The sequence below is a fragment of the Lampris incognitus genome, chromosome 6 (assembly GCF_029633865.1).
Source record: "Lampris incognitus isolate fLamInc1 chromosome 6, fLamInc1.hap2, whole genome shotgun sequence".
Lineage (NCBI taxonomy): Eukaryota > Metazoa > Chordata > Actinopteri > Lampriformes > Lampridae > Lampris > Lampris incognitus.
The window spans coordinates 38,501,040-38,513,246 of NC_079216.1; the positions used below are offsets into that span (position 1 = coordinate 38,501,040).

At 44.5% G+C, this 12,207-nt stretch overlaps 2 protein-coding genes across 2 annotated transcripts in view; both read left to right on the forward strand.

Annotated features, from left to right (window-relative positions):
- Positions 1–8,513: 8,513 nt before the first annotated feature.
- Positions 8,514–9,419, forward strand: il17c (interleukin 17c). Its single transcript, XM_056282607.1, has 3 exons — positions 8,514–8,585; positions 8,738–8,961; positions 9,170–9,419. The coding sequence occupies exons 1-3, from the start codon at positions 8,556–8,558 to the stop codon at positions 9,417–9,419; spliced, it is 504 nt and encodes a 167-aa protein (XP_056138582.1). The 5' UTR covers positions 8,514–8,555.
- Positions 9,420–10,638: 1,219 nt separating this feature from the next.
- The window catches only part of tango6 (transport and golgi organization 6 homolog (Drosophila)), a 41,943-nt gene continuing 40,374 nt past the window's right edge, over positions 10,639–12,207 (forward strand). Inside the window, exon 1 of the mRNA XM_056281903.1 lies at positions 10,639–10,755. Within this exon, the coding sequence (XP_056137878.1) occupies positions 10,698–10,755 (58 nt within the window). The 5' untranslated portion in view covers positions 10,639–10,697. The remainder of the gene's footprint in view (positions 10,756–12,207) is intronic.

Consider the following 12,207-nt stretch of genomic DNA (forward strand, 5'->3'; position numbering starts at 1 on the left):
CTGGGCAGGCCGAGGTGGGGAGAGAGAAGGCAGGGGAAGCTGAGGCCCAGGAATGTCTAGGGCCCGTGTAGGAGCTGCATGAAGCCCCGGGGCATCTCGCCATGCTGAGGGAATGGCTAAGGTTGTGTCACCAGCTGTGTGTGGCGGAGCTGACACCTTCCGTAGACGACAGGAGTGCCACCGAGTGCAATCGCTGAGGAGGTAAGTGGCTGGGTCCAGCTGACGGGTGACTTGGAGAGGAGAGGACCAGTATGAAGCCATTTTATTGTCCCTGTGGGGCCTGCGGACCCTGACCCAGTCTGACACATTGATGTCTGGCACCCTGGTTCGTTTTGACTGGTCAAACCGTTGCTTCATCCGCGTCTGCTGACGAGTGACTGAGGCTCTGACCCCAGAGGGAGGTGCCTGGGGTGTGGAGGGGCGGAGCCTGTCAAGGGGCATGCACAGTTCCCGGCCTAGCATGAGAGAGGCTGGGGAGACGCCTGTGGTCGAGTGCTGTGTGGCCCGATAGTGCAGCAGAGTGTGACGGATGGCCTGCGTGAAAGAGCACCCTTGGGCCATGTGTGCTCTGAGGCTGTTCTTCAGTGACTGGTGAAAACGTTCAACGCCGCCATTGGCCTGGGGGTGGTAGTACGCAGTGCATATATGACGGATGCCCTTGCTTTCGAGATAAGCAGTGAACTCAGCAGAGACCAGCCGAGGGCCGTTGTCAGTGGTGATGGTCTTTGGGAGGCCCCAGCGAGAGAAAAGAGAGTCCAGGAAGTCGATGATGATCTGTGAGGTCACAGTGCCGGAAGTGGTGAGTTCAGGCCATTTTGAGTGTAGATCGTAGGCGACCACCATGAAGCGTTGGTGGTGGGGAACTCCATGGATCTCACCACAAATGTCCAACTGCAGGTGTTCCCAGGGCTGAGAGGGCCAGGCGAGAGGTTGCAGGGGTGGGGGAGCCTGGTGGCCAGTCTTGCCACTCACAAGGCAGGCAGAACAGTCCTTCACCAGAGCCTCAATATCTCTGTCTATCCCCGGCCACCACACCAGGTCTCGGCAGCGCTGTTTCAGTTTCACAATGCCCAGGTGGCCTTCATGCGCCATATTCAAAACACGCGCACGGAGAGCATCTGGGACCACTGTGCAAAACCCACGTGCCACGCAGGTGTCGTTCCAGCAGGAGAGCTCTTGTCTGACTCGGGCGAACGCAGCCAGCTCCTCTGGGACCTTGTGAGGCCAGCCGTTCTGGATGTAGGTGCGGAGCTGGGAGAGGACAGGGTCCTGTTCGGAGGCTGCCCTCAGCTTCTGCAGAGAGAGAGTGGCCTGAAGGGGTGTGTGTAGCATTTGGACAATGTCCTTTTCCACACAGTCAGTGTCCGTCTGTGGAGCTGGGGTGGAGACAGAGCGAGAGAGCAGGTCGGCGACAACATTGTCTCTGCCTGGGGTGAACTGCAGGCTGAAGTTGTACTGGCGGAGGCGGTCAGACCAGCGGTGCAACCTCAGGGGTTTGTGGCCTGTCCCAGATGTGGACAGCAGCACTGTCAGGGCCTGGTGATCTGTCCTGAGGGTGAAGGAGCGGCCATAGAGGTAGAGGTGCCACCTTTCACAAGCCCAGATACAGGCTAACCCCTCACCCTCACCCACGGAGTACCGCTGCTCGGTCAGGTTGAGGGCACGGGAGGCGAAGGCGATGGGCTTCTCCACACCATTCTGGGTTTGAGACAGCAAAGCCCCTCTCGCTGTGGCTGATGTGTCACAGGTCACAAAGGTGGAGCTGGAGATGTCAAAGTGAGCCAACACTGGCGGTGAAGTCAGTTGAGTCTTGAGATCACGCACAGCGTCACTGCATGCCTTTGACCACACCCATGGCTCGTCCTTACGCAGCAGCTGGCGCAGGGGGGGCTGTGGTCGCAGAGTACTGGGGAAGAAACCTCAGGTAGTAACTTGTCATACCCAGGAAGGAGGCGACCTGGGCAGCCGAGCTGGGCTCAGGGATGGCCTGAATGGCGTCCACGTTGGATTGTAGTGGAGTTACACCACTCGCTGACAGCCAGAACCCCACGAACTCGATGGCTGGCACAGAGAGGACACATTTCTCAGCATTGAGAGTTAGCTTGTGCTTGGACAGGGCTGCGAAGACCATGTTGAGGCGCTTGTCGTGGATTTCACTGGTGGGCCCGTGTACCACTATATTGTCCAGATAAATGGCCATGCCCAGTATGCCAGCCAGCATGGAGACCATGATTTTCTGGAAGCAGCTAGGGGCGGAGCTGAGACCGAAAGGCATCCTGGTGTAGCGAAACGCTCCTGCATGTGTCACAAAGGCTGTGAGGTTTCGGCTGCTGGGGTGGAGGGGCACCTGTAAGTACCCCTGTCTGAGGTCGAGCTTGGAGAACACCTCAGAGCCATAGAACTGAGCAGTGAGTTCTTCTGAGGTGGGCAGTGGATACTTATCAGGGACCACTGCCTTATTTACTGCACGTAGATCGACGCAGACACACAGGCCCCCCGACTTCTTCTTAGCCACCACGATCCTTACCTTAGCCACCTCAATCCAGCGTCTCTTAATAACTATCGACCAGTCTCTAATCTTCCATTCTTCTCTAAAGTACTATAGAGAGTTGTGTATCAACAACTTTTGACCCATATAATAGAAAACCATCTATATGAACCCTTTGCAGTCGGCTTTCAGGCCCTGTCACTCCACCGAAACTGCTGTGACCAGAGTGGTGAATGATCTTTTACTAGCTATCGACTCTGATTCCACTTCTGTGCTTCTACTACTGGACCTCAGTGTAGCCTTTGATGCCACTGATCACTGTATACTATTAGATAGATTAAATTGTAATTTTTGGTGTCTCTTGCTTAGCTCTCTCTTGGCTTAAGTCCTACTTGTCTGGAAGAACACATTCTGTCTGCTATAGTAATGTTATATCAAAATTTTCTGACATTAAATATGGTGTGCCTCAGGGCTCAGTTCTTGGCCCTCTAATTTTCTCTCTTTACATTACACCTCTTGGCCAGATTATACGCAGTTATGGAATAAATTTCCATTGCTATGCTGATGATACTCAGCTGTATGTGCCTATAAGGGCTGATGATCATACTCAAAGGACTAACTTAGAGGCCTGCTTGGCTACTGTGAAAAACTGGATGTCACTTAAATTTCTGCTTTTAAATTAGGATAAAATCAAGATGCTGGTCATTGGCCCTGCTAGACACAGACACCAATTTGATCAAGTAACAATAACAATTGACAACTCTGTGGTTTCACAAAATGTGGCAGCCAAAAATCTTGGTTTTATGTTTGATCCCAGCCTTTCCTTTGTGAAGCACATTAAAGAAATCACCAAGACTACCTTTTTTTCACTTACGTAACATAGCTAAAATTCGGTCTTTTCTCTCCATGGCTGACGCAGAGACTGTAATACATGCATTTGTTTCATCCAGACTTGATTACTGTAATATTCTGTTTTCAGGTCTGCCACGTTCTAGTACTAAAAGTCTTCAGATGGCTCAGAATGCTGCTGCTAGAATCCTAACTAAAACTAGGAAATTTGACCATATTACACCAATTCTTGCCTCCCTTCATTGGCTTCCTATCCATGTTAGATCAGAATACAAGGTGCTTCTCCTGACTTATAAAATCCTAAATGGGCTTGCCCCATCTTACCTGTCTGATTTCCTTAAACCGTACATTCCATCTCGAGCTCTTCGTTCTCAAAATACAGGGCTCCTGTGTGTACCCAAAGTTAAAAAGAAGTCAGCTGGTGGCAGGGCCTTTTCCTATCGGGCTCCCTTCTTGTGGAATAACCTCCCTGCTGCCATCAGACAATCAGAGTCTGTTGAGTCCTTTAAATCCAAACTTAAAACTCATCTTTTTGCCTTAGCTTACAATTAGTTGCCTTTAAGTTGAGTGCTTCACAACCTGTACTGCATGGCGGGTTGGTTTTCTGTCTTAATGAATTTACCAACCACTGCTCTGCCGACGAGATTATAAAGTATAGATTATGACTAGTTGATGACTTAATTGATTATGACTAATGACTATTTTAAACTGTTCTCTTCTCTCACATGTCTTTTCTCTCTCTCTCTGAATGATGTCTTCTTTCTCTTTTTCTGTGTTTGAATGGTGTCATGTGAGTCTCCCTTTTGTGCATGTGCAGTCGTTTCTCCTCTCAGGTCTCCTTGGTGATGGTGGTTGCCACTTGGATGCTGCCTGCCATTCCACTCCTCACATAATTTTTTTTTTTACATGATGATGCTGGTCGCGTGGCTTGGGTCCTGGACTGTTCCGATGGCATCTGGACACTGCTTGGCATCCTGTGCATCATATTCTTCATAAATTTTATAAGTCCATTATAATTCTGTTATCCTCTTTCAATGTTGTATTATGTAAATTGCGTAAACACAACATCTATTGCACGCTGTTCATCTTGGGAGAGAGATCCCTCATCTGTTGTTCTCCCTGAGGTTTCTTTCTATTTTTTCTCCCTGTTAAAGGTTTTTTTTTTAGGGAGTTGTTCCTTATCTGATGAGAGGATCTAAGGACAGGATGTTGTGTTGCTATTAAGCCCACTGAGGCAAATTTGTAATTTGTGATATTGGGCTATACAATTAAAATTGATTTGATTTATTCAAAGTGCCACTATTAAATTTAACAGAACTACTATCAAAGATAAACCTGGCAATATAGCTACATTATTGTGAGGAGCCTTTTCATGGATCTGGCTTTCATATGTTGCAACACCTTATCATTGCTGCAATATGATGTTATCCAAACAAATAAATGATGTAATTTTAGGTCAATATTTCAGTTTCATGGAGTTGATCCAAAAAAAAAGTTGACCAGCGACAGAATGAAGATATGGGAAAGAGTAATAGAAGCTATGTTAAGAGGAGAGGTGATGATTAGCAAGCAGCAGTATGGTTTCATGCCACGAAAGAGTGCTACAGATGCAATGTTTGCCTTGAAAATGTTGATGGAGAAGTATAGAGAAGGCCAGAAAGAGTTGCATTGTGTCTTTGTGGATTTAGAGAACGCATATGACAGGGTGCTGAGAGAGGAGGTGTGGTATTGTATGAGGAAGTCAGGAGTTGCAGAAAAGTATGTAGGCGTGGTGCAGGACATGTATGAGGGAAGTGTGACAGTGGTGAGGTGTGCAGTTGGAATGACAGATGTGTTCAAGGTGGAGGTGGGATTACATCAAGGATTGGCTCTGAACCCTTTCTTGTTTGCAATGGTGATGGACAGGTTGACGAATGAGATCAGGCAGGAGTCTCCGTGGACTATGATGTTTGCGGATGACATTGTGATCTGTAGTGAGAGTAGGGTGCAGGTTGAGAAGAGCTTGGAGAGGTGGAGGTATGCGCTGGAGAGAAGAGAAATGAAAATCAGTAGGAGCAAGATGGAATACATATGTGTGAATGAGAGGGAGGACAGTGGTATGGTTAGGATGCAAGGAGTAGAAATGACAAAGGCATACAAGTTTAAATACTTGGGGTCAACTGTCCAAAGTAATGGGGAGTGCAGAAGAGAGGTGAAGAAGAGAGTGCCGGCAGGGTGGAGTGGGTGAGGAAGAGTGTCCGGAGTGATTTGCGACAGAAGGGTACCAGCAAGAGTTAAAGGGAAGGTTTACAAGATGGTTGTGAGACCAGCTATGTTATATGGTTTGGAGACAGTGGCATTGATGAAAAGACAGGAGGCGGAGCTGGAGGTGGCAGAGTTGAAGATGCTAAGATTTTCGTTGTGAGTGACAAAGAAGGACAGGATTAGGAACGAGTATATTAGAGGAACAGCTCGGGTTGGATGGTTTGGAGACAAAGCAAGAGAGGCAAGATTGCGATGGCTTGGACATGTGTGGAGGAGAGATGCTGGGTATATTAGGAGAAGGATGCCGAATATGGAGCTGCCAGGGAAGAGCAAAAGAGCAAGGCCAAAGAAGAGGTTCATGGATGTTGTGAGGGAGTGCATGCAGGTGGCTGGTGTGACAGAGGAAGATGCAGAGGACAGGAAGAAATGGAAACAGATTATGCACTGTGGCGACCCCTAACGGGAGCAGCCGAAAGTAGCAGTAGTAGATTTCGGTTTCATGGAGTGACTGCTTTAAAGATACTTTACTTCCAGCTAGACTCAAACCACAACCTTGAAGAAAATCTTAGATCAGTGTATGAATCTGTGATTCCTGAAAGTCGATGAAAGATAGGAATAAGATAGAGTTGAATAGTACATTTTTTCTTTGTCTCACCCTAAATCATGTTACACGTTATGCTTGTGGCACCACAAGATTGTCATAAAGTGCTATAAAACATACAAATTAATGCAGTGTAACTGAGAATGAGTTTGCGATTATCAATACACTGGGTCCGTCAACACCAAAATTCAAATTCATCTCTAATTTTCATCCCATTTTGATTGTTGGTTTGATTTATGGTCATTATTTTGTGTATGATTTGCTGGTTGGTCTGTCCTGTTTGTCCAGAGACTGAGTATAACCACTCAGTGCAGGAAAAGTAGAATAGAATGGAACATAACAGAATATGGGTATAGTGGTGCAGTGGTTAGCGCGGTCGCCTCACAGCAAGAAGGTCCTGGGTTTGAGCCCCGGGGGGTCATCCCGGGTCGTCCTCTGTGTGGAGTTTGCATGTTCTCCTCATGTCTGCTTGGGTTTCCTCCGGGTGCTCCGGTTTCCTCCCAGTCCAAAGACATGTAGGTCAGGTGAATCGGCCATACTAAATTGTCCCGACGTGTGTGTGTGTGTGTGTGTGTGTATGTGTGTGTGTGTGTGTGTGTGTGTGTGTGTGTGTGTGTGTGTGTGTGTGTTGGCCCTGTGATGGCCTGGCGGCCTGTCCAGGGTGTCTCCCTGCCTGCCGACCAATGACTGCTGGGATAGGCTCCAGCATCCCTGCGACCCTGATAGCAGGATAAGCAGTTTGAATAATGGATGGGTGGATGGATAATAGAATATGGTCATTTTGTTTCTTCAATTGAATGGATATACACACTTTTACAGTCATCAGTTACATTTTGTATTACCTATACAGTTGGTTGCATACATGGAAATGTGCTTTAAATTTATCCAACCATCTTATTGTCTTGAGACAAAAATAAGAAAGAAATGAAATAAAGAAAGAAAGAAAAGAAAATAAATGGGCTCAGCACCTACGTTTCAACCGCATTATTTTAAAGGATTTTTTTATTTTTGCAAAGCAGTGTGTGTTGGTATTTTTTGGTTATGACTTACTGATCTCAAAGCAAAATACAAGTCTAACCCCCCCCCTTTTCTGGTGTCATGATATGTCCTTGGATCCAAACAGCACCTGTCCTTTTGATACTTGCATTTGTGAAGTAGCACTCCTCAGCCAATCTACTGGCCTTTGCTCTATCTTTTTACTAACGTGTAGACAGACAGACAGACAGACAGACAGACAGATAGATAGATAGATAGATAGATAGATAGATAGATAGATAGATAGATAGATAGATAGATAGATAGATAGATAGATAGATAGATAGATAGATAGATAGATAGATAGATAGATAGATAGATAGATAGATAGATAGACAGACAGACAGACAGACAGACAGACAGACAGACAGACAGACAGACAGACAGACAGACAGACAGACAGACAGACAGACAGACAGACAGACAGACAGACAGACAGACAGACAGACAGACTGATAGATAGATAGATAGATAGATAGATAGATAGATAGATAGATAGATAGATAGATAGATAGATAGACAGACAGACAGACAGACAGACAGACAGACAGATAGATAGATAGATAGATAGATAGATAGATAGATAGATAGATAGATAGATAGATAGATAGATAGATAGATAGATAGATAGATAGATAGATAGATAGATAGATAGATAGATAGATAGATAGATAGATAGATAGATAGATAGATAGATAGATAGATAGATAGATAGATAGATAGATAGATAGATAGATAGATAGATAGATAGATAGATAGATAGATAGATAGATAGATAGATAGATAGATAGATAGATAGATAGATAGATAGATAGATAGATAGAGAGACAGAGAGAGATAGTGAGATAGATGGCATATAACAAATTATTCACACAGACGTTACATAAGTGATAAGTCACATTGGGTCCAAATGTTGGATACCTGATATTTTGTACTCCAAACGTATTCTCGCAACATATTGATCAACCCATCTCAAATAACGCATCATAAATTAATCAGCTTTGTAGAATCTGTCTGAAATTAAAATTTTAATTGACATTAGTACTTTTTGTAATTTGCCGTGAGGTGTGAGTCCTCAGTGAAGTAAGATTATGCAGGGTGTCTGTTAAGTGACGCAATATTTTTGGCCTGTGCAGAGTTGGTTGACTGGATTTGACACCAACCCACTCTCACTTAGGAAAAGAGGAAGTGAGGGAACTGAATGAATATTGTCGTTTCCATTTCCTCATGCTGTCGGTTTTTCCCAGGTACGCTGTAACCTATAAATATGGCACCTGAGCATAAAGATAACTAAAGCAAATCCCCTTGGTTAGCAGCAACACAGAAGTCCTACACAACATGGGCATGTTGGGTCTATACAAAATACTGGTGAGTATATGGAAGAGACTGGATTGAGTGGCACAGTTTTGAAAAAGCAATAATTTAATTGTCAATCTTCAGTTGCTGTCCCCCCCCCCCTTTTTTTTCTGGAGTTTTCTGCCTGTGCTATATTCACTGAATTCGTTTTATCGTTTTTGCAGGTTATCTTATTTGGACTTCTTTTCATCCCTGTTTCGTCCAAGTCTCCGTGTTATGATGAAGAGGAACTGCAGGAGAAAGCTGAAAGGAAGCTTACCACACATTACCATCAACCGTACCGACCGGCCCACGTTCACCAGCCTGACACTCCGGCACCGTGTCCGGTGGAGCTGTACCGACACGCAGCTGATATCAGCAGCCGCTCTCTCTCCCCCTGGCGGTACATGTACGTCAACTCTCCCTCCCGTTCAATCATATTCGCTACTCGCGCAAGGTTGTTTTTATTTTTTTCACACCAGCGCTATTTCACATTGCACGCGGCAGTAAACTTGAAATTGGGATTCTTGGTAATTTGCAGGATCTGATGTAAACATTTCCTTTCACATTTCGGCTGAAGATTAATGAGTTAAGATGTTTATTATTATTTCTTACAGTTATGAAACGAAGGAGGACCGATTCCCACGGACGCTCGCCGTCGCTCAGTGCCTTTGCAAAGGATGCATCATAAGCAGAGAGAAGAGTCCCCGAGCAGAAAGTATGGACTATAACTCTGTGCCCCTGAAGCAGAGTAGGGTGGTCCTCAGAAAGGAGCTGTGTGAGGACGGGAAGAAGTACCGCCTGGTACCGGTGTCGGAAGATGTGGCGATCGGCTGCACCTGCGTAAGGGCAAAGATCCTCTCATAGAGGGCAGTTTTTTTTTTTAATATAGACCATCTGTAGTGGCGCGTTTCACTCCATGTTGTGTTTGTTCTAAAATGCACTTAGTTCTCACAAGCGAATGGCTTGCGTTGTGTAAGCCTGTTGGTAAAGGGCTTATTCTGTTCATCTCTCATATAATGTTGTCATACTACACACCAGCTTGCTTACTGCGAGTGGATCGATGTCTTTTTCATTAGAGAAAAAAAGAACCATTGTATTATATTTATATTTTAAACTATTTATTTAATGATGTTAACTTATTTATTGTTTCGCTTTTGAAATGTTTTAACATTTGTAACTAAATCCACCGGATACAAATGCGTAGTCAAGACGAAGCCTTTTGAACATTTGACGAGCTTTCTTCTCAGCAAGATAATATTTATTTATTTTTCCATTCATTCATTTATTTATTTATTTATTTATTTATCTATCTATCTGTGATGATATCTTGGAGGCAGTTTCTGTGGAATTGATGAACAGTACAGTATAGTTGCACTCTTGAAGCAAAAAAAACCCCAAAAAAAAACAAAGAGAAAATGTTAAAACACAAAGGAAAATAAATTTCTAACTTGACCCATTACTTTGACTTTTTGTGCACACATTTTTCCCTGTTAGTCGCTAATCTTGTAACAGTTTTGTCGTGCTGATTTACAGCAAAGAGCCTTCACAGTGTTCAGTAGCCGAATTTATTTACTTCACCCCCTGGGTAGTGCTTGAAGAGGACCCCCCCTTTATTATTATTATTATTATTATTAATACTAATAATAATAATTCAAAACCATTAAATTGTTTCACAATCTCCTAACGCAACGTAAAGACGGATGTGAGTAAATCTCAGTGAGAAAAAAAAATCACAGAAGACATTGGGAAGAATGGAGCTGAGCCGGTTTACCAACACGAAATGCAATCACAGTGACGTCATGTACGCCTGGGCTATTCTCCAACGTAAAACCTAATCTAAACCTATATCATCTTCCTCTCGAGAGCATGCGTTCGGATCGCTGCTGACGTCTGCTCCTTGTTTTAAAACGTCATTAGCCTTTGCAAGTCTTCGACTGATGCCATTGGTTGAAGAGTGACGGCTGTCCGAATCAGCGAATCCTGGGAGAATGCGTCATGACGTAAAACGTAAGCGACGAGCAGATGATGTTTTTTAGCAAACGTCTCCAACGCTGATCTGTAATTTTAATGTGTTTTAAAACTCCCCAGTTTGACCTGCTGTCTGTGTAATTTTCACTTACCAACGAATAATACCAACGAATAATGGCAGAGACTTCAGCTTTCATCTCTGCGTTAAATCTCCTGACGAAAGTTGTCGGCGGTAAGCAGCTACACATTTAAGTTTGGTCAACGAAGGCTAACGGCACAATATTCTAATATGCAGAAACGATAAACGTAATGTTAGCAGGTTCTGTCTGTGTGTAATAAGACTATATTGGTATTTTAATATATAATAAACACAATAAGAGTGCAGAATAATTTTGTTTCAATTGTTACTTTATTTTAGCAAATTGTGTAACATGTCTGGTTGAAATAGCAATAATACTGAGGTGTAATAGTGTAATATCATTGTTGGACGTAAGAAAAAAAATGCATCTCCTGATTCAGTTTTAGCTGTGGTTGGTTTTGCAACATCTTTCCATGCATCTCGAGGGCTTCTTCTGTTTTAAAGAATATTTTGGATGCAGGGCCGCTGCTAGCTATTTGGGTGCCCCCCCCCGCCGTGTGGCGGTGCACAAACTACCAGCAACACCCCCACCCCCACAAACCCTCCAGGGGAAAAAAAATCTTTAGCTTGCTAACTTCAGAAAGCTGGTTGCCTCAAGATGTGTCCTACCATTAGGCTATGTATGTTATGCATTCCAAGGCTAACATTTAAGCACTTTACAGTATTTTAAGAATTAACATTTCGAAAACATACCTGTTCGTGATGCACGAGTGTCATCCCGCTGCTTCATCTTTTTTTGCTTCTCTGCTCCCGACTCCTGTTGCCATATTGAAGCCATAGTGTGTAGCTAATGTGTAAGTTAGCGCCAGGCTTGAGTTTGTTAGGTGCAATCGCACAGACCATAGGAAGAAGGAGGGGAGGGCACCATAATTCATTTTATTATTTCAGGGAAATATGTATATCTTTGTATTACCTATAATGGTCTTATGATACCAATTATAATTGTTCTTCATCTTAAATTTAAATAATTAATCATTATGAAAATTATAAATAAATAAATAATTCTGGTGCCCCCTCCGGCAGTTGGTGCCCTATGCACAGTGCGTGATGCGCGTTATGGGAGCGGCGCCCCAGTTTGGATGTACAAATCACTGTAGCCGGACAGAAAACGTCAATTTCTAGGCCCTTCAAAACGTGTTTCAGTACTCGTTGTCTGACTGATCAATTATTTGCAATTACCGCCAACACAATAGGCAGCAGATGATAATGTGAGCTTAAGCACAATGAACTACTAAGGGTATTGTCGCGGCACAGGTGCTCATCCAGGCTCTGGTCATCTCCCGGCTGTACTACGGCAACTCCCTCTTTGCTGGCGCCCCGGCATCGGCCATCAGACCTCTGGAGCTTGTTCAGAAAGCTGCAGCTCGTCTGGTGTTCAACTGCCCTAAGTTCTCCCACACAACTCCCCTTCTCATGTCCCTACACTGGCTCCAAGTAGCTGCTCGCATCCAGTTTAAGACTCTGGTGCTAGCCTTCAGGGCAGTGAAAGGAACAGCTCCTTCCTATCTCCAGGCCATGGTCAAGCCCTATACCCCCGCCCAACCA

Bases quoted from the DNA above. Each gene is read 5' to 3' on its own strand.
- il17c (XM_056282607.1), top strand. From the start codon at position 8,556: ATGGGCATGTTGGGTCTATACAAAATACTG. The intron at 8,586-8,737 runs GTGAGTATATGG...TCGTTTTTGCAG, and splicing joins TGGGTCTATACAAAATACTG to GTTATCTTATTTGGACTTCT. The intron at 8,962-9,169 runs GTACGTCAACTC...TATTTCTTACAG, and splicing joins CTCTCCCCCTGGCGGTACAT to TTATGAAACGAAGGAGGACC.